Consider the following 18,897-nt stretch of genomic DNA (forward strand, 5'->3'; position numbering starts at 1 on the left):
ATGTAGAACTCAAAATTGGAGGTTCTTGAACATATGCAAGATACATTTTCATTTCATATGAATGATAAGGATAAGCGGTTGAAGATGATGATGATGATGAATGATAAGTTAAGTAAGCTCAAATGTAGACAGTTTTCCTTCAAACTTTATTGCCTATATACCTAAAATCCTTCCAATACCCATCCCTAGTTACAGCGCATTAGTCTTTAAATTACCTTCCGTCCGCGGTGATGATATGCGGGTCAGTGAGGGAGTAGCAGACTGAAGTGGGAATGTCCTGCACCGTGACCTAGGGGCAGGAGAACACAGATTACAGGGGCGAAGCTTTGATGTTTTCACCAAACACAGATGTCCCGGGCCCCTCACTCACAGACACTATGTCTAGAGGGCTGGTGTGTGTGTGTGTGCGTGCGTGTGCTGACATCACCTCTTACATAACGTAATACGCTTCTAATGGCTTTCTTAACATCCCGTCAAAGCATCAAACAAGCTCAGATTGGCCTCCTTAACCCCCTATCCTAACATCACCTTCCAGTATTATAAAGCTGTGTATATGTAAACAGTATGACAGAGAACCTGTGATTAGGGAAACGTTTTGATACTTTTTAATAGTAGATAATATCGCATTGCTATTACTTTATTATTCATTAAGTCTTGGACCATGGTGATTATAATTTCAGGAATCCATTGAACCAAATTACTTTAAAGCTATAGTGCGTAACTTCTCCTGACCCCATAAGGAATTCTGAGTAATAACAACAACACTGTCTACCTCTTGAGGAAAGCCTTTAGTTATGGTGCATGAATTTTATTCCTTCTGCTGAACGTCCAGGTTTTTTCTTAGCAGTAGAATCAACAACTGAAAAATCTTCTTGGGATTTTTCTGAGCTATCAAGCAATTTGTAAACGCTGCCATACTATAAAGAAATACACAGATACTTTTGTGTACCTGATAGGACTTCATCAACTTTGTGGCAACTCATTTGGCGATGGCTTGAATGTAACCATAACATTCATTTATATGAAAAAGTTATGCACTATAGCTTTAACGGTCACTTGAATGACTCAAAGTATGAAATTATAATGCTGCTGTTGAACCCAAGTTATAGTGCAGTACGCTACCAGTCATACCTTTGGAGACATTGGTATAAGTGCCTTTTATAATTGGTGGGAATGTTTTTATTCTTATTTATGTGTGCTGTCTATTTTTTGTATTGTATGTCTTTTAAATGGACCTTGAGTCTAATAATAAAAGATGATGATTATGATGATGATGATTTAACGTTAATTGTTTATCTTTCATCTCACCTTCAGGGCGGTTGGGACGTAGCTCCTCCATAATCGTGGTGCGCTCGGTCCGGGCATCACACCGACCAGACTCGGCCGGTTACCGTCTCTTGTGAAGTCTGTTACCGCGGTGATATGAAACAAGGCCCGCCCACATTTCCCGTCGCTGCACATGATTGGACGAAGCTCCACGTGGCAGTTGGACAGCGCCACGTTCGAGGCCTCGTGTCCAAGACTGTCTGTGGACGTCAACACAGCGGTAAGTTCACACACACACAGAGACAGACAGATGGACAGACAGACAGACAGACAGACAGACAGACAGACACACACAAAGACATACTAACACACACACACACAGACACACAGCTGTCTGCACAACAGTAATAATGCTGTGTTGAGATGGCTTTGATGTGATGAGGTAAAGGGCAAGTCAAGAGGATATTTACCGGTATGTTAAAAGCAGCAACAGAGAATCGTGTGGACACAACTTTGACCCTTTAATTATCTTGAAAAGCTTATTGAGGGCATCTTTGTTTTCACTAAACATATGAAGAGTCCAGAATTTAATTTGCCAGGCAGTGCTGGCAATCTTTAACGAAATGAGGTCAAACTACCAATTAGGAGCTATTGTTTTGTGATATTTGAGACATTCAAGGGGTGCGTTCCAATCCCTTTAGTTCCCTGCTATGTAGTATGGTGAAAAGAGAGTTAGGATGTCCGAATAAATTAAGTCAACTTGCCACCAGATGTCCTACTACATCCAGTGGTGATTTTTAGTGTGGAAATCAATAGTTGGGTGATTCTGACCCACAGTCCTCTGCACAACTTAAATTACACATCGACTGAGCCTCCCAGTGAAATCAACCAGCAAGAGGCAAGTTCAAAAAGTAAGTTTGGATATCACGACTGAGGGAATGGCTATGTTTGGTTCACTATTGTGTTGCCAAAATAAAAATGTATGTCTCCAAACATCTGAACATCAGTAGTTAACTTGCATTAAACTCAAACTGAAATCTTCTTTATAGATCAAAATAAGACATTTTCTCCTGTATTTCCTAAGGTTGACAACAGCCTTAGAATTTTACTCTTGTGTACTGTACAATAAGATGAGTGATAAAAGTGATTCAGATTCAGATTCTGAACAGGGACAGTCTTTCTTTGTTTTCCTGTAGGTCTGACCTGGGTCCTGGACAGTGAGAACCAGAGAAACTCCACAGTGCAGCCCGTGGTTGGGTCCGAAGCAGGGGATGGGCACAGTGCTGTGGACCGCCACCTCATGCTCCTGACTGTTCTCTGATATATGGAGAGACTCCGGAGAAAACTGAAAATACACAGCAAAAAATAACAACATTTGGTGAGTTTGGCTTTTAATTAACAAGGTTTTCTGCTGTAATGACTATGAAACAAAATAGGTTTTGTGGCTTTTAAAACACTTCTTATAATGGTTGACACTGTTCTCTGCTATGTGGAGAGACTCAGACTCTGAGAAAACAGGAGACAGAGGTAAAAAAAAAATAACATTATGTGAGTTTGGCTTTTAATTCACAAGGTTTTTAACTTGAACTACTATGAAATGAAATAGTATTGTGGCTTTTCAAATGTCCTCATAATGATAAAGAAAATAAATAATTTAGTCTAACTAAAAAATGAATTAAAAAAAAGTTAATTCTAGTCTGTTTACATGAACATTTAAGTTAACTTCTTATGATGGTTTAGGTAAGGGATCACTTTGTCTGTCTTTATTTCTTGAGAGAGACCCGTTGGCTATACATTACTGCTTATAACATGGTTCCTAACTAAATAAATTAAGTAATTGAAGCAAAATATGGTGACGTTGAATAATCCTTAACAGTAGGCATTATCAAGAAATAAACGGACCGTAGAATGCCGTGATTGAGAACAAAGCATTTATCAGTGTTGTGTATTGTAATACATTTAAATTCAAACATAATGCTGTACAAGATTGTTTACCTTCAGTCCAGCGTAGAAACTCTCACTCTCTTTGGGAGAGGATCGGCTTTGGCTGGAGTTCGGTTTGAAAGTCGAAACACTGCAGGAGAACTGTAAGGATAATTACATGTCATCACTTAATGGTTGTCAGAAAATGAATAGGCCTATTGTGTAATAAAAGTGAAAGATTGAAGAGTGAAACATTGTTAAAAACAAACCTACACAGATTAACTTTTTTTTAAATTAATCTGACATTTAAACTGAAAATCCTAATAATATGATCCATTTATTCTTTATTATATCTATTATTTTTCCAAAATTTCTACTTTGTAATTGATTGAACAACATGCTTTTATGTATTTGTGGGACCAAATCACTTAGTTTTGTATCAGAGAAGTGAATTTAATAGAATTTTAATCAGTCTGCCAGGACTTGATTCCTTATTAACAAAAACTCTTCCATACACGGATAAACTCTGGTTGTGTTTAACTTTTAACCGATTTTCTGAATACTTGTCTAAATTCATTGCATAGTGCATTCATTTTGAGCCGTGCAGATTTCACATTATTTTGCGGGTCAATTTGATTAATTTCTAGATACCAAATCCCTTTTTTAAGCTCTGTCTCACATTACCTGCTTTTGTTTACATATCCAAGTGAAAAAGTGTCTTAAATTTCTACAATGTGTGGAAAAAATCGAGGAACATACGACTAACAGTATTTGTGATTCAGCCAAATATTTCCCTGTGTATGTCACTTTACAGCGGCTCTACAAGCAATAACATTTAACTAATTCTGTTGGTTTAAAAAAATGACCATGACCCTTTGACTTTACTCAGCTTTTATATCCACATGTGTTAACGGCAGCGCTAGGCAACACGTTCCAAGATTCTAGAACAACCCAAACAGCTGTTATAGTGACATCACCTTTCAAATAGCATCACATTAAAAATCTCAGAACTTTAATGGTTCCTGGCAACAAATGATTTGTCCAGGAAATGAAAGCAGTCAGCAGAGATTTAATCATAACAAAAGAAAAGCAAATCAATGTTTGAGTTTATTTGGACTGTAAGAAACTGTATTAAGGTGAGGCACTGCAGACAAAAACATAGTTTATCAAGCACTGGTCAATTTTGCGATTTTTGTCTTTTTTCAAACTAGTATAAATCAAAGGTCCAAAATGTACATTTAGGTGTTTATTTGACTAAACCTTGTCTGTTTGCATCTGTATATTTCTTCTATACAACCATCTTTAACGGCCATTATCACAACATAATTTTTTTTCAATACTCTGAACCAGATCTCAACTTCTAAAGCAACTAAACTTTCCATAATCATTCTTAGCACTATTCCGAAGGTTATTACAGAAGGGTGTGTTCATTTGTTGTTAATTTTTTGGTTTATGAAGTACGAAAGAAGTCTATTCTTAAAGTACTTGCACAGACAAAGACTTGACCCCTAATGCCTCCCGGTGAAGGATTACAACTGATGGCCATCGGACCACTGACATGTACCAACACGTCTGTTCTGAGAAAGGCCAATAAAAGCTACTCACTGAAACTTTTCAAACAAACACAGCCTTGTGACAGCTTCATTGTCTGGGTAAAAATAACTTCCCTACAATCCAGTGTACAGATAACAATAGAGAAGTTTAAATAGGAAGCATATGTGTATCAAGGCTTTCCCAACCTGCAACTGATTTAACTCACCCACCGTCCTCTTGCCTTCTCTTAAAGCTATAGTGCGTAACTTCTGTCTCCACCATGAGGAATTCTGAGTTATTACAACAACACTGTCGGTGCATCTACATGAGGTGAAGCCTTCAGTGATGGCGCATCATGGATGTTATACCTTCTGCTGTACGTCCAGGTTTTTTCTTAGTAGTAGAATCAACAACTGAAACATTTCTTGGGCTCTTCCAGGGATTTTTCTGAGCTCCTGCACCAGTGTCAAGGGGGGGCGACACCAGTTTGTTAACGCTGCCATACTGAGAAATACAGAGAGTTTTGTGGAGCTGATAGGCTTAATCAAATCTGTGTCAACTCATTTGGCAATGGCTTGAATCTAACTGGCATTCCTGTATCTGAAAAAGTTACGCACTATAGCTTTAACTGGCTGTAACCCACATTGCTTTCCGAAAGACAGAAAGAGGTCAACAATGACCCATGGCTCTTAAGGGTCAAACGTTCACATGTGTTTGCCCCCTGAAAATCTTTTTACAAAAACCCTGCATTCCAAATCACATACTTTTTGTATTTACTCGACTACATACTACACAGAAGAGTTTGAGGGCCACAGGAGAGAAAAAAAATCAGATAAGGAAGGTTTTTTTTCATAATTGTCGAGAATAAAGACGAATACTCCAAAATGCTATTGGAGTTAGTAGGGCTTTAAATGTATGTATTTTCAGCACACTACAATTGACGCAGAGTATTGGGACATCCTAAATCTTTTTATGGCGTACTAAATAGTAGGGAAGTATGGGTATTGAAACGTAGGGAAAGTCTGGCACTGCTTACCGTTTCTCCAAGTCTGAAGTGAACCCCGTCCATCTCGGCTAGAGCGAAGGGCTTGAGAGTGTGTTCCTGCCTGATCTCTGCCTTCATACTGCGGCCGATGTGTCGCGCCCAAACCACCTGGTAACCTAGCATCGCGCTCCAGGGCGGGGGGGCGAAGGAGCATCTCAGGTGCACGCTCTGACCAATCAGCTCCGGGGTTATCACAGGTCGGGACGGCAACGACGGGACGGCAGCTAGGGACAGAGAGGCGAGAGTGAAACAGTGGTAGGGTAGGAGGGGAGAGTGAAACAGTGGTAGGGTAGGAATGATAGTAGTCATTTAAAAGATGATCTAAATAGACTTTAGGCATTTAAAGCATAAAAAGGCATGCGAAGAAAAGATCTGGATAAAACATTTTAAGTCGTTTATTCAAACTTTTCTATGCCGATTAGGGGTGTAATGATTCTACAAGTCCTCGATTCGGTTAGATTTTTTAGTCACTTCTCAATCTTTTTTTGCACTGTTTTTTGTTTATATGTTTTTAGCACGTATGGCTGTCAATTTAGACTAGTCTGGACAAGGATCATTTGTTTTATGCCTTGATTCCATTTTTTGTCCTTGAGGGACAAGTGCGTCGTTTGAATTAAACTGCTTTCCCAGTCGGCAAGAGCGGAAAACTCTTGTGTCTGTACTTCAACATGCTGCTTTTTCTGCTTGTTTTTTGGCACGCCTGCTAAAGGTGAAAGAAACTAAGTTATCAGTTATAAAATGGAGAGTGTCTCACCTTTGCATCGGCCGTTGACTTCTACTTCTCCGGGTGGACAGAATCTGGGTCCAAGAACCGGAGCCACTGAAACACCAGATTTAAAAGAAAAAAAACACTTACTCTTACTTAAAGGTGGAGTCAGAGATTCCGGAGAATGCGTTTACAGAGCCTAGGCTGTGTATTAACACCAGATGTTTTCCAGCACACACACAGTACAGACAGGTAGGGGATCGTGAGCAGATATTCACTAAGTTTGACAAAAAGTGATTTTGACAACAAGCGTTCTCCAGAATCGCTCCATCTTTTAAGTACCGTAAGAAGGCAGGACTTTAACTTGTAGTCCATAATTTTTTCACAATGTGTTTTTTTTAAGCTTTACTTGACAGTACAGAATTGAAATGGGGAGACAGATTTTTACCTGCAGTAAAGGTAAAAATGGGTCGGATTTGAACCCGCGACCACTGCAATGAACGCCGGAGCCAATATGATACATGCTCAATCCACTACGCCACCGGAGCGACCCCACAATGTGATATTTAAAAAAAAATTTACTTAGTCCAACCAGAGCAGTTGAAATCTGGTCACCTTTGGCGCAGTATCCCATGCAACCTTGTGTCGGCTGTAGATAGTAGAGCAAGAAATCTCCACAGTTCCTGACGGTGACGGGGATTCTGAAGAGGCAGCAGTCCTTAACGCTGCCGTGGAAGAACTGCCACGTCGCGCAGGCCGACAGCTGTCTCACCTCCCCAGGCCGAGGGAGAGGTGTGTCCTTTAGGGAGAGCCACACCGGAGCCTGCGTCCCACAACGGTTCATCTATGGAAGACAAACTGTTATTATATTTTTATGATTATGGCTGTAATCAAAGGCTCAAGGTGCTTATTTAACAGGATCCTGGAAGCCCCAAGTTTGCTATGGAAGAGGATGTTGGATAATATTTTTTTGTTAGAACTTGGCAGTGTTGAGCAGGTTATTTAGAAAGTGTAGTAAGTTACTCGTTACGTATTTGAAGTGGCTACGAGGAAATTTCAGTTTTTGTTGATTCTTGCAACCCTTTGGATGAAGTGTTTTAGGAGAGAAGATCTTTGCTAGCACGTGACGCCATTGTGAAGTCAAGTAAACTTTGATTTAGTAGCATTAAGAAACACAGGCTTTTCCATCTGCCTGACGAAGGTCGTTTGGACCAGAGGTCAGAATAAGTTGCATTACTAGTTGGAAATAAACAAACTTCAATCTGGCAGCTCAGTTGTGACACAGTTGGATCGAACCACTGTGCCCATCGTGAAAAGTTACTAGGCAACACTGGAGCAACCATCTTTGGTTCATCACCTCAACACTGAGGAAAAACTCCCAGTAAAAAACTTTGAACCGTTTTTCTTTTTCTTTTTCTCTTCTTTTTTTTACTTTATTTGAAACCTCAGGGAGAGTGACAGAGAAAGGGATCCCTCTCCCAGGACAGACATACATAAAATAGATGTCACGTGTATAGAATAGCCCAATAGAAAAATCAAAGAATAGTACAATCATTGACAAGATGTTTACATGCAGATACTAAAATATCAATAGACCATCCACTATCTTTCCTGCCTTACCTCTACACATGTCGTGGGCATCTCGGCCGGTTTGTTGTTGATGCGGAAGCGGTACCATGCGGGCGGTAGCAAGTGATCACACACCATATCCTGGATGGAAGACTTCTGGATCTCCGTGGAGTCGAACGTTACGCTGCGATGGGGGTCACGCAACGTCTGGTGGCCCCCGGGGAGACACTCGGGGGCTAAGGAGAGGGAGTCAAAATGTTTATAAAGGCATTTTGCAGATTTTTAAGATAATTAATTTTTCTTTTGTTTTTTTGAGATCTTTATTTGGCATTTTTGCTTTATTAGACAGATTTGTAGAGACAGAGGTTATCTCAGACTGAGCATATCTCTCACTCTTCCTCACTTTGCCTTTTTCAAGCTCCAGATTTTTAACAGGAGGAAATGAAAACTGAAGAATCTCAGTCCGTGATCGTATGAGTAGATTCTCCACGCAGTTAAAACTTTATCTTTAACAAAGTCCTCATGTCTGTCTGAGTGTGTAGAGATATGGAGTGGACACACATGACTAATATAAATATAGATCAAACAAAGCACAATAATAATGGAATAATAGCAACAATGGTACATTGTATGGCTTGAATATTTTTCTCTTGGGTGTTGTTACCCTTTTGTAGACGGTCCCTGTGCTCTCGTCTTACAGCCCGCTGCACATAGAGAGCAATGTTACAAGTGGAGCTTAGAGGACGTCTGGTCTCAGTAATGTGGCTGTAGCCCATTGTCTGCCTAATGACCTAGCAAAGATGCATCGTTTGTGTTTTAATGACTTTTTGTTAATGAGTTATTGATCCTGGAAGTTCCAATCAGTCAAAAGCTTTACAACTTTACCGCAGTCTGAAACTGTCAAGTTTATTATCGACAATTTGTTCTCGAAAATTGTATTTCATTCTAATTCTCGTAATTTTTACTTATTTCTAGAAGTGCGTAATGAAATAAAAAATTATAATTATGCCATAATGCTCATAGAAAAGTGTCCTGCCTACACAAAATCCAACAAGGAAGATTACATCACAACAATTATATATGTCTAAACTGTCAAAACTTATTGATTTGTTACAGAGGGGAGCTTTATTATGAAAGCTAATGGTAGCAGTAGCACGGAGAAGGTGATTTTCTCTTTAAAGTGTCAGCTGGTGTTGAGGATCACTAAGGATAACAGACATTCCTAAATGCACTAAAGCCAACAGTGCATGACGGCCGGCCTCAAACAACCGAGCAGAAGGCATCGTTTTCCACACTAGCACTCTCTCAAAAACCCCAGAATATGTCAAGTGCAAAGGGTCAAAGTCCTCAACCAAAGGCCTTTTTTAAGATGAATTTTCTGTATTTTTTTAAAGAACAAAGATTTATCATAAATCAGGCAATTAACAGAATATGAACAAATCCTTCTGTACTAACCTTCAGAATAGTGCTTAGAATGAGTATGGAAAGTTTATTTGATGTAAGTGCTTTAGAAGTTGAGTTTTTTGGTTCAGAGTATTAAAAAAGAAATGTTGAATCAATGTCCGTTAATGATGGTTATATAGGAGAAATATACAGACTCAAACAGACATGGTTTAGTCAAATAAACACCTATATGTTAATTTTGGACCTTAGATTTATACAACTACAAAAGAAGCCATGTTATTGAAGCTAAATAGCCAAAAATCACAAACTGTCCAGTGGTTAAAAAATAAATGTTGCCTGCAGTGTCTTGTCTGCTCTTTCAATTCCAGCGAACATTACAAAACATGTTACCTTTCACTGAGTTAAGCCACATCAGGGAAAACAAACATTGTGGGTATTTAGGACGTCCTGAGCCCTTCAAAGCATTGAATGGACGGGGTGAAGTTACTGGCAGTGATCCCGAAGCCTAAACAAAGTCCCAGTGACCCGTCTTCATGTTGACAGCCGCCTTAAAGCAAACCTTATTGTTGACATCTTTGGGAGTTGGAACACCACCTCAGAAGCTTTCAGGTCGCAGGTCGTACAAACAACTAGGTTTTAAGGCATTAGGACAATCAGAGAGAGACGTGACTTTTTGCTATTTAAAGATTAACCCCCTTATACAGTATATACTCCTTACAATGATTATTGGTCATTTTGTAACTTAACATTTTTAGCGATTTTATTTTTTGCATATTTCATTTTTTTTCTCTTGCACTTTTTTTTACATATACTTTTTGATTGCTTTGGATTGTTTTGTATTTACTTTGACTATTTCACTGTGTTTTAATCATTTATATTATACATATATTTTTTTGTAAACTGTTTTTTTTTTTTTTTTTTTTACACGCTTGTACAGGTTTCTGCCGCACCCACACATGTAATTCTTATATTTTATCCCTAAGTATCTTAATATTACTTGTATGTGAAATAAAACTAAACAATACTAAACTTTTGCCTGTGGCTAAACTGCTCCTACTGGCGTTTTAATGAGTTTACGTTGGAGTGGCCCCCCCAAGGTTTACCAGGGCCCCCCAGGACCAGCCCAGATGTTTGGGAGTGTGTGGTGTTAACTCAACTGGGGTTAGGGGTCTGTTTCACCCCAGATGGCCTGTCACTCAGAACTAACACAGAGAGAAAAGGTTACAGGTCCACAGGAGATCTGTAAACACTCGAATCATTAATGTCTCATCACTTACAAGGTCTCCATGGGGAGAGGAAAATGTGTGTTTAAAGTTGATACAAGGAACTTTTAAATATTTCGGAAACAGTCTAATTTTTCCTCTGATGATCATTAATGACATGTTGCAGCAAACGAGACCATCAGTGCAAACAATGCTATTTTTATATAGTTTTTCTTAATGCCTTTGTCATGGGTACGATCACCCAACACTTGTATTAGATAGTCTGTAGAGACAGAGATGAAATGGGGCAGAGAGGGGAATGACATGCAGAGAACGACCCGGGCTGGATTCTAACCCGGGTCTGCTGTGAAGAGGACTGAGACTCTATGGGGGGGGGGGGGGTTGTAACCACTACACCACAAGAGCCCCCGACATGTTTTTTGGGGGGGCAGATCTGTTATTTGATAGTTAAAAGTTACGATAACCAATCTTTTTTTTTATCCCTTAAATATAGTTCAAACAGTTGTGACAAAGATACAAATTGAAGGACGAACATTTTACTGTTTTAGAATACTTTGATTGGTTTTCATTTTGCCGCTGGCTCGATGTGATTCATGCTATCAATGTTCTTCTGTGGTGTTTGACGTGACACATTATCGCCACCTACTGGCCTGGCATGATACAGCAGTGATGGTCATTATCAGGTCCAAAACCCTTTTTTAAATCTGCCCCTTCAGTGAATTTGACAGTGACAATCGACCAAATAACACAACAAAACAAAAAATGTGGTTCTTTGTACTTAAACCTACAGTGTGTAGAATTTTGGGTTTTATTTCCTAGCAGATTTTGTAGAAAGTAATTATAATATCCATAAGTACATTTAATTTAGTGCATAATAGCTGAAAAAAAGTTTTGAATTATTTTTTTCCCCTTAGAAAGGGTCTCATATATGTCCATATTTCTGTATATTTTGGACCAAGGTCTAGTGCCGCCATCTTGAAAGTGTCATAGTTGGAATGTCATCAGGTGTGTCACTACATGATCTGAGGAGCCTGCACGATATGAGGACCGCATGCGCAGAACGGCCGCCATCTTGGAAAGCCCGCAGTCGCCTAGGCAACGCACGTCAGCGTCCTCACCCCCGCCCCCTCCTAAAGTTCCCCGTGAGCACAAACACACACATACAAAGTCCGTGGGTTAGCGGCCCCGTAACACGTAATCAGTAGCATGATTACTGTTCCATCTTCATAACAAACTAAATGTCATGAAAATCGGTTCAGAATTGAGCGAGTTACAATCTGTTTTTAGTGCAGTCTGTGGCTCTCCAAAACACTTTGAGCTAAGCGGGCTGTCAATGATGGCGGCCATTTTGTGCACGCGCACCTCATATTGTGCAGGCTCCTCAGATCGTGTAGTGACAAGGTGCATTGTTTAAAATGTTGAATTGTTCTTGTCCTTGAAGGCCACTGTAGCTTCTGTTATTATTCGAAAGGGGTGGGGTTACCCAGGGAGCGTTGCATTCTAGAACTTTCTAGAACTTTCTTGATGATGTCACATTACACACTGCACCTTTAAGGTAATATTCACTGAGCTAAGATTTCCCAAACATTAAAGGCTGCAGCCAAAATGTTTCAATATTGTAGCAGCCGATGTCACATATACATTGAGCTATATGTCCTCTTTGTAAACTTTGAGGATTCATCTTAAAGTTCAGTTGGTTTGAACAATATTTGGTGGAACAAATTGACATATTTATAGACGAACCAATGAGGGGTCAGCGGGTTTAAAGACATGTCCACACCTTAGGGGAGAATGTATAAGATTCTGCGATGTTTAAACACATTTTGTCTTTAGGTTAAAACCAATAACGTTTGTTTTCTTTAACATCAACTGGGCAAAATGTCTTTGTATAGCGTTACGGTAGCTGCAGTAGACTTAGTTTTGGCTCAGAAATTCTTGTGGCTCAGTGAGGGACCCGCCATGTTTCATTTTACGACGGCCCATCTTAAAGTTTATGACTGTGTGCTTTGATTTGCTGTTTCAACCAAGATGTGAGTGAGGGAAGAATACAGAGAGTGTGTGTGTGTGTGTGTGTGTGTGTGTGTGTGTGTGTGTGTGTGTGTGTGTGTGTGTGTGTGTGTGTGTGTGTGTGCGTGTGCGTGTGTGTGTGTGCGTGTGCATGTGCGTGTGCATGCGCATGTGCGTGTGTGTGAAAAATAGAGAGTGGCAAGGTGGACCGAGCAGGACTACTAAGACTCTAGTTTAAAGGTGGAGTCAGTTATTCTGGAGAAAGCTTGTTGTCAGTGAATATCTCCTTCATGATCCGCTACCTGTCTCTACTGTATGTGCGCTGAAAACAAATCCAGTGTTAATACACAGCCTAGGCTCTGTAAACGGGACATGTTGCTAGCTATGGTAGGCCCTGGATTTGTTCAGATGCCAGTTTACAGAGCCTAGGCTGTGTATTAACACCAGATTTTGTTTTCAGCACACAGACAGTACAGACAGGTAGCAGATCATGAGGAGATATTCTCTGATTTTGATAAAAAGTGATTTTGACATAAAGTGATTTTGACATCAAGCGTTCTCCAAAATCGCTGACTCCACCTTTAATTAATTAGACTAAAAGTCAGTTCAGGGTTTTATTGTTCCTATATGTTTCTGCTCATGCAAGATATTTGAATTATTGTTGTCTATCGGATGGAAAAGGTTAACGGTAATAAAAGCTATCTGTAGTAAGCTTTGTTCTGGTCTGATTTCAATATCGCCATGTGTTTGTATTTTGAGTCCATGTGTGTCTAATTCTGCTTTACATTTAGACAACTGTCCTTACTGGAAAATACACATTGTCCTACAAAAACCCATTCTGAATCAGACTTTAAAGGTGGAGTCAGTGATTCTGGACAATGCTTTTGGTCAAAATCAGTGAATATTTCCTTACAATCTGCTAAAAATGATTTGACAAGAGTTCTCCAGAATCGCAGACTCCACCTTTAACCCTTTATAGGGCAAGGAACCATATATGGTAACTTAAGTTGACTACCTTAAAAGCCTCACCAAACCTATCCATTAAGGAGCAAAGCCCATATATTTCTCACAGCCAATCTGGAGAGACCAGGCTATGTCACAGTTAGTCAAGTGATAACATCTGACCAATCGGCTGTATTTTAGAGCATCTCAAACTTCAGCTTGCCACGAAAGTCCATGCAGTACCATGATCGGCCTGTACAAGCTTCCATACTCACGGGGCTAACGTGAAAACTAACAAAGGTAAGTTGTTGAAACTCACACATTATATGGTTGAATAGCTGTGTTAGATGTTGAGATAGGGGTTGTTTGTGTAGTCTTTGTAGAAATTTGTAAAATTTTGGCATGAAAAATAGAGGCACCATATTTGATCATACGCCCGATTCACCTAACAATTGTACATGTGACCATATGTCCATATTTAGACATACGCCCATACGGCCAATGGGTATAGTAAGCCATATGTGCTTGCTTTTTAACAAATAACACATGACAACATAGACAATAGTCCTCATTAGCGCATTGGATGTTGGAGTGAGACATTTTTTGACGTTTTCGAAAATTTCTAGCTATAAATAGTGAAATATGTGGGATTTTGGACAGTTTTGAGACTTTACAACACTTTACATTATACTTAAATGGCATATGTAGGTATTTATTTTTGCTGTGAGCGGTATTACTGCTAAAATTTATAAAGTTATTCAAAATTTGTGATGTATTTAATTTTTCTGATTGAATTATGAGAAGAAAGTAGTGGTACCACCATTACTTATACTATTTTTCACTCATTTATATTTTCAATTTATGTCAATCATATTATATATATTTACATTTTAAACGTCAATATTCTTTGTTTTCAAGTAGATCTACACTTCACTGTTTCTGTTTATCTTAAAAAAGAACACAAAGTGGACTTGATATTGACTCAAAAACTCTCTTGTCTTTAGCAGCTGTCTACAATTGCAATTGATGACACCCTCACAAATGCTGGGGTCATCTACACGCGGGACTGCAAGGCTCTTGGTTGGATTGCCAGTAACCAAATAAATTCAGAATACAGGTGTTCCCGCAGCCAGAAGAGGTTCACATCTTACCCCTGAAGGAGCTCAGCATCTCTAGGGAGCCTCAGGACCTCTGTTGGTGTCCCTGCGCCTGTCCAGGGACACCGCAGCCACACCCCAGATTATTCTGTACAGTGTAACCTGTCCCTGTTCTGTGCCCCTGTCTAAACCAACTGCAACACCTTGAAGTACTGCAGCAGTAGGGGGAAGTCTTGAGGTCAAATGTAGTCTGCATGGTCTGCAGGATCTACCTTTGCCTCATTGCTGAGTGCTACTGCTTCATCAAGTAGAATGAAGCAGCTGCCTTAATGACTGGCCTGGACATTTTAACGAACATTCTTGTGACAAGTTCTAGTATCACTAAATATATGTTCCTTAATGTTTTATGTTTTTTATCAGTAAATAAATGTTCCTTTACTTTATTAGTGTATTTTCTTGTATTTTCTATATATACACTTTGGGGGATTTTTTCTTACCCTAAACGGGCAAGGAACCATATATGGTAACTTCGTTGACCTCGATTTGCAACGTAAAATTTTTATTTTTTTTTTAATTTGAAAAAGAAAATATAGTCTTGTTATATCCTCCAATAACACTGTAGGGTTGACATTTAGAATTTCTAAGTATTTCAATGAGTGCCCTATAAAGGGTTAAATTCACTTTCTTGACATTTTCAGTCTAGAATCATGGGTTTTATTTAGGGAACAGCTAAGAAAAAATCGTGAAAGAGCAAGGGAATCGCACAACGGAAAAGTCTGATTAAACATCAGTGAAAAAATTAGGATGGAGAAGTTTACTGGAATATATTGTGTGTATTGAGTCATTGTGATCTTTTCAATTATTGCTGCATTATGATGCTCTCCGGGTCTGTTTTTATAGCTTGATTCATATTGAATTTACACCATTATACCTTCTGATGTACGTCCAGGTTTTTTCTTAGCAGTAGAATCAACAACTGAAACATTTCTTGGGCTCTTCTTGGGATTTTTTTGAGCTCTTGCGCCAGTGTCAGGGGGACGACACCAGTTTGAAAATGCTGCCTTATTGAGAAATAGAGTTTTGTCGAGTTGATTAGGCTTAATCAACTTTATGTTAACCTGTTTGGCGATGGCTTGAATGTACCAACGTTTATTTATATGAAAAAGTTATGCACTATAGCTTTAAAGAACTGCAAATGTGTTCAGTGTGGAGGAATATTATTTATTTCACACACATGACTTCATCTCCCTGAAGTGATCAGATAACTACTACATCAATTTAATAACTGAGTTTAATTTAGCCAAAACATGTTGGTGTTTTTGTGTCTTAAGTGTCTTTGCGTGTGTGTGTGTGTGTGTGTGTGTGTGTGTGTGTGTGTGTGATCTTGTCTGTGAAGGTCCGTCTAACCTCTGGACAGGATGACTGATAGGAATGCAGCCTCGCAGACCGAGTCAACAGGCAAGTGTCCCATTTTTCATGCATTTCATTTCTAGCGGAAATCAGTTGAAATGGCATTTAGGTTATTTACTCTGGATTGATTTTTACATCTCTTTGCATGATTAAGACCATTTGGAAATCATAACTCGGGTTATAAACATTTACACTTGCCTTGTGCGTTTAAACAAGCCACAACTAAGGCTACTTGAGTAATATTACCAATAATACGAATAAAGTAAAGTTTTCTGTCACCTACCATGTTGCGCCAACGCTCCTAATTGCAGGAGCCACAACAATGCGATGCGTAAATATCCCGTTGAGAATCCAAGACGCACGCGACCAAATGCCCAAAATTCCATCATGGTTAAAAAAAAATGCAGCAAGTTGGTTGTTAGTCGTCCGGTCCCATTGAAAGTTTGGAGAAAACTGTATATAGGCTATCTATCTTTCTATACCCGTCCCAGAGTCGATTGTAAAGAGGTCTGAACAGCGCTGGCCTTTCTGGAGACTGCGGTGTGAGAGAGCTCAAGATGCGAGTAGGAGGGAGGAGTGTCTGCGTCTACACACACACACACACACACACACACACACACACACACACACACACACACACACACGTTTACTCGTCTGTGATCCCCAATACAAACACTAACTAAACGTCCCTCCGCAAACATGTCGTAGATGTGAAGGAATAAATGATCCATGCGAGCCGCCGTAAACACAACAGCGTCTCCACTTGTTTTTAGACTCACCGATGGAGACGTTAGGACGCACATCCGCGCGTGGAACTCCAATCAATATTCTTGTTTTGAAAACGGGAATAAAAATTAAGTATAATCAAGAAAATGAACTTTAAGTAGCCCTATTAGTAGTATAAAAGTGACTGTTGTTGCATACCATTATAGGCCTACTGTATTTTAGAATATTATAACTCATTAATTCATTAATGTGGCATAAGTTAATAGAAGTATGAAAAGAAAATATTTAAGTTGAGTTCAAGTGCCTCAAACTAATACAGCACTTGGGTAAATCTAGTTGATACACACTGTACCAAAATGAACATTGTATATAGACATTATCTATAGCAGCTGCATTAGCTCAACCAGTTACAAGTGTTTACTCACACAGCAGCCGTAAAGTATGTGTGAAAGGCTTTTCTCTAAATACTAAACTGCACGAAGAAGTAGTGTAAACGTCTTTTTACTTTATTTATGTTGTATTATGTTATTCTACATGATCCTATAAAGCCATGTTATATAGTTTTTACAATAGGAATTATTTAATAACCTAGGAGTTAATTGTAGTTTATTCCCTAAAAAATGCTTTTTTATTTTTTATGATTTTTAAAATACACATCATATAGGGGAAGGTGGGGTGATTTGTGCATTTTGGAAGTTGCAAAACCCCTTGTTTCTAGAAAACCGTGGAAGAAATTGGAAATGTGACCACATATTTAAGAAGAGCCATCCATTTGACTCATCCTGTAAAGAAGGAAGACACAAGGAATAAGATATAAGCACATTTAAGCTCAAAAAACTGTGTTTTGCCTTTCAAAGTAAAATTTCCATGATCAAGGTTTTTTGATTATTGTGTCTGAACAATTATAGACACGTTTGAAAACATTTGACACATGTTTTAGTGCTTTGGTGTGCTACACTTTGAGTCTATATAGTTAGCACAATGTCAACCCTAAATTGCTGCATCATGCCTATTATCCAAAATTCTGGGGATGGGGTGATTTGTGCGCAAGGGCCTGGGTGAGTTATAAGTAAGTAAGTAAGTAAAATGTATTTATAAAAGCACATTTATGACAGTTTGCACTGCCCAACGTGCTGTACATAGTGCATTCAGTAGGTAAACAATGAAGGTAAAATAACAATAACCAAAATAAAAGACGTAAAGCCCATACATCCACATAAACACAGATAGTAGTGCAGAGGTAAGTAAGTAGTGCAGAGGTTAATGGGGAGGAAACACCAGGGTGTACATATGGGTTTTGAGCCTTGATTTAAAGGCAGAAATGTAGGTGGAATCACATTTGTCAGGTGGCAGTTGGTTCCACAAGCACGGAGCAACTAGTGCAAAGTACATTTCTGAGAGTTGTGCCAGTGGCATGGCTGTATACGCTGGTCACCAAAAGAAAGTGATTGTCTACAGTAGCTCAGAAGAGAGTGACATCTCAATTCCACTTAACGACACCACTGATGAGAGTTCAGATGGCCAGAAAGATGATGATGGTGACTTTGTCATTGTGACACAATGACGCACAAATCACCCCACGTAGTGGGGTGATTTGTGCGACAAGACAACTTTTTTTCCGAAAGCTATATTTCTTAAACAGTTTATTCCAGATCCAAAGTTTTTATTGCCAGGGATGCACAACATCCTGAAATATATGTACATATTTGAGTTGGAGACATAACTGTCAAGGCCTCACTTTAAAATCAGTTTGAGTAAAAAGTTGCACAAATCACCCCACCTTCCCCTACATTACAAGAGTAATATCTAACAAACAATATACATGAATGATAAAGCAAAACAGTGCATAAACTTCTACTTTTACCAATTCCTCGACCAAATAATTTAACAAAACAAAAAATATGCCACTATATGAAGCCAAATTATACTCATAAACCACCTTATTCTCCATCAACTTTTTCCCAATTTTCTGCACTGAAAAAATAATAATTCTGACGTCTACAATAACGTCTTGGGTCTTAGTCAGAACAAACTGAGGCGCTTTAA

The 18,897-nt window shown here is 39.0% G+C and overlaps 1 protein-coding gene across 1 annotated transcript in view; it reads right to left on the minus strand.

Annotated features, from left to right (window-relative positions):
- Window positions 1–16,511, minus strand: part of LOC307269899 (von Willebrand factor D and EGF domain-containing protein) — a gene marked incomplete at its 5' end in the record, with an annotated part of 40,262 nt that extends 23,751 nt beyond the window's left edge. Inside the window, 9 exons of the mRNA XM_080052981.1 lie at window positions 216–289; window positions 1,309–1,526; window positions 2,470–2,611; window positions 3,262–3,351; window positions 5,759–5,991; window positions 6,522–6,587; window positions 7,089–7,317; window positions 8,094–8,278; window positions 16,409–16,511. Coding sequence (XP_079909107.1) covers window positions 216–289; window positions 1,309–1,526; window positions 2,470–2,611; window positions 3,262–3,351; window positions 5,759–5,991; window positions 6,522–6,587; window positions 7,089–7,317; window positions 8,094–8,278; window positions 16,409–16,511 — 1,340 coding nt within the window. The remainder of the gene's footprint in view (window positions 1–215; window positions 290–1,308; window positions 1,527–2,469; window positions 2,612–3,261; window positions 3,352–5,758; window positions 5,992–6,521; window positions 6,588–7,088; window positions 7,318–8,093; window positions 8,279–16,408) is intronic.
- Window positions 16,512–18,897: the final 2,386 nt, after the last annotated feature.

Source organism: Ammodytes marinus (genome assembly GCF_949987685.1).
Source record: "Ammodytes marinus genome assembly, chromosome: 24".
Classification (NCBI taxonomy): domain Eukaryota; kingdom Metazoa; phylum Chordata; class Actinopteri; order Uranoscopiformes; family Ammodytidae; genus Ammodytes; species Ammodytes marinus.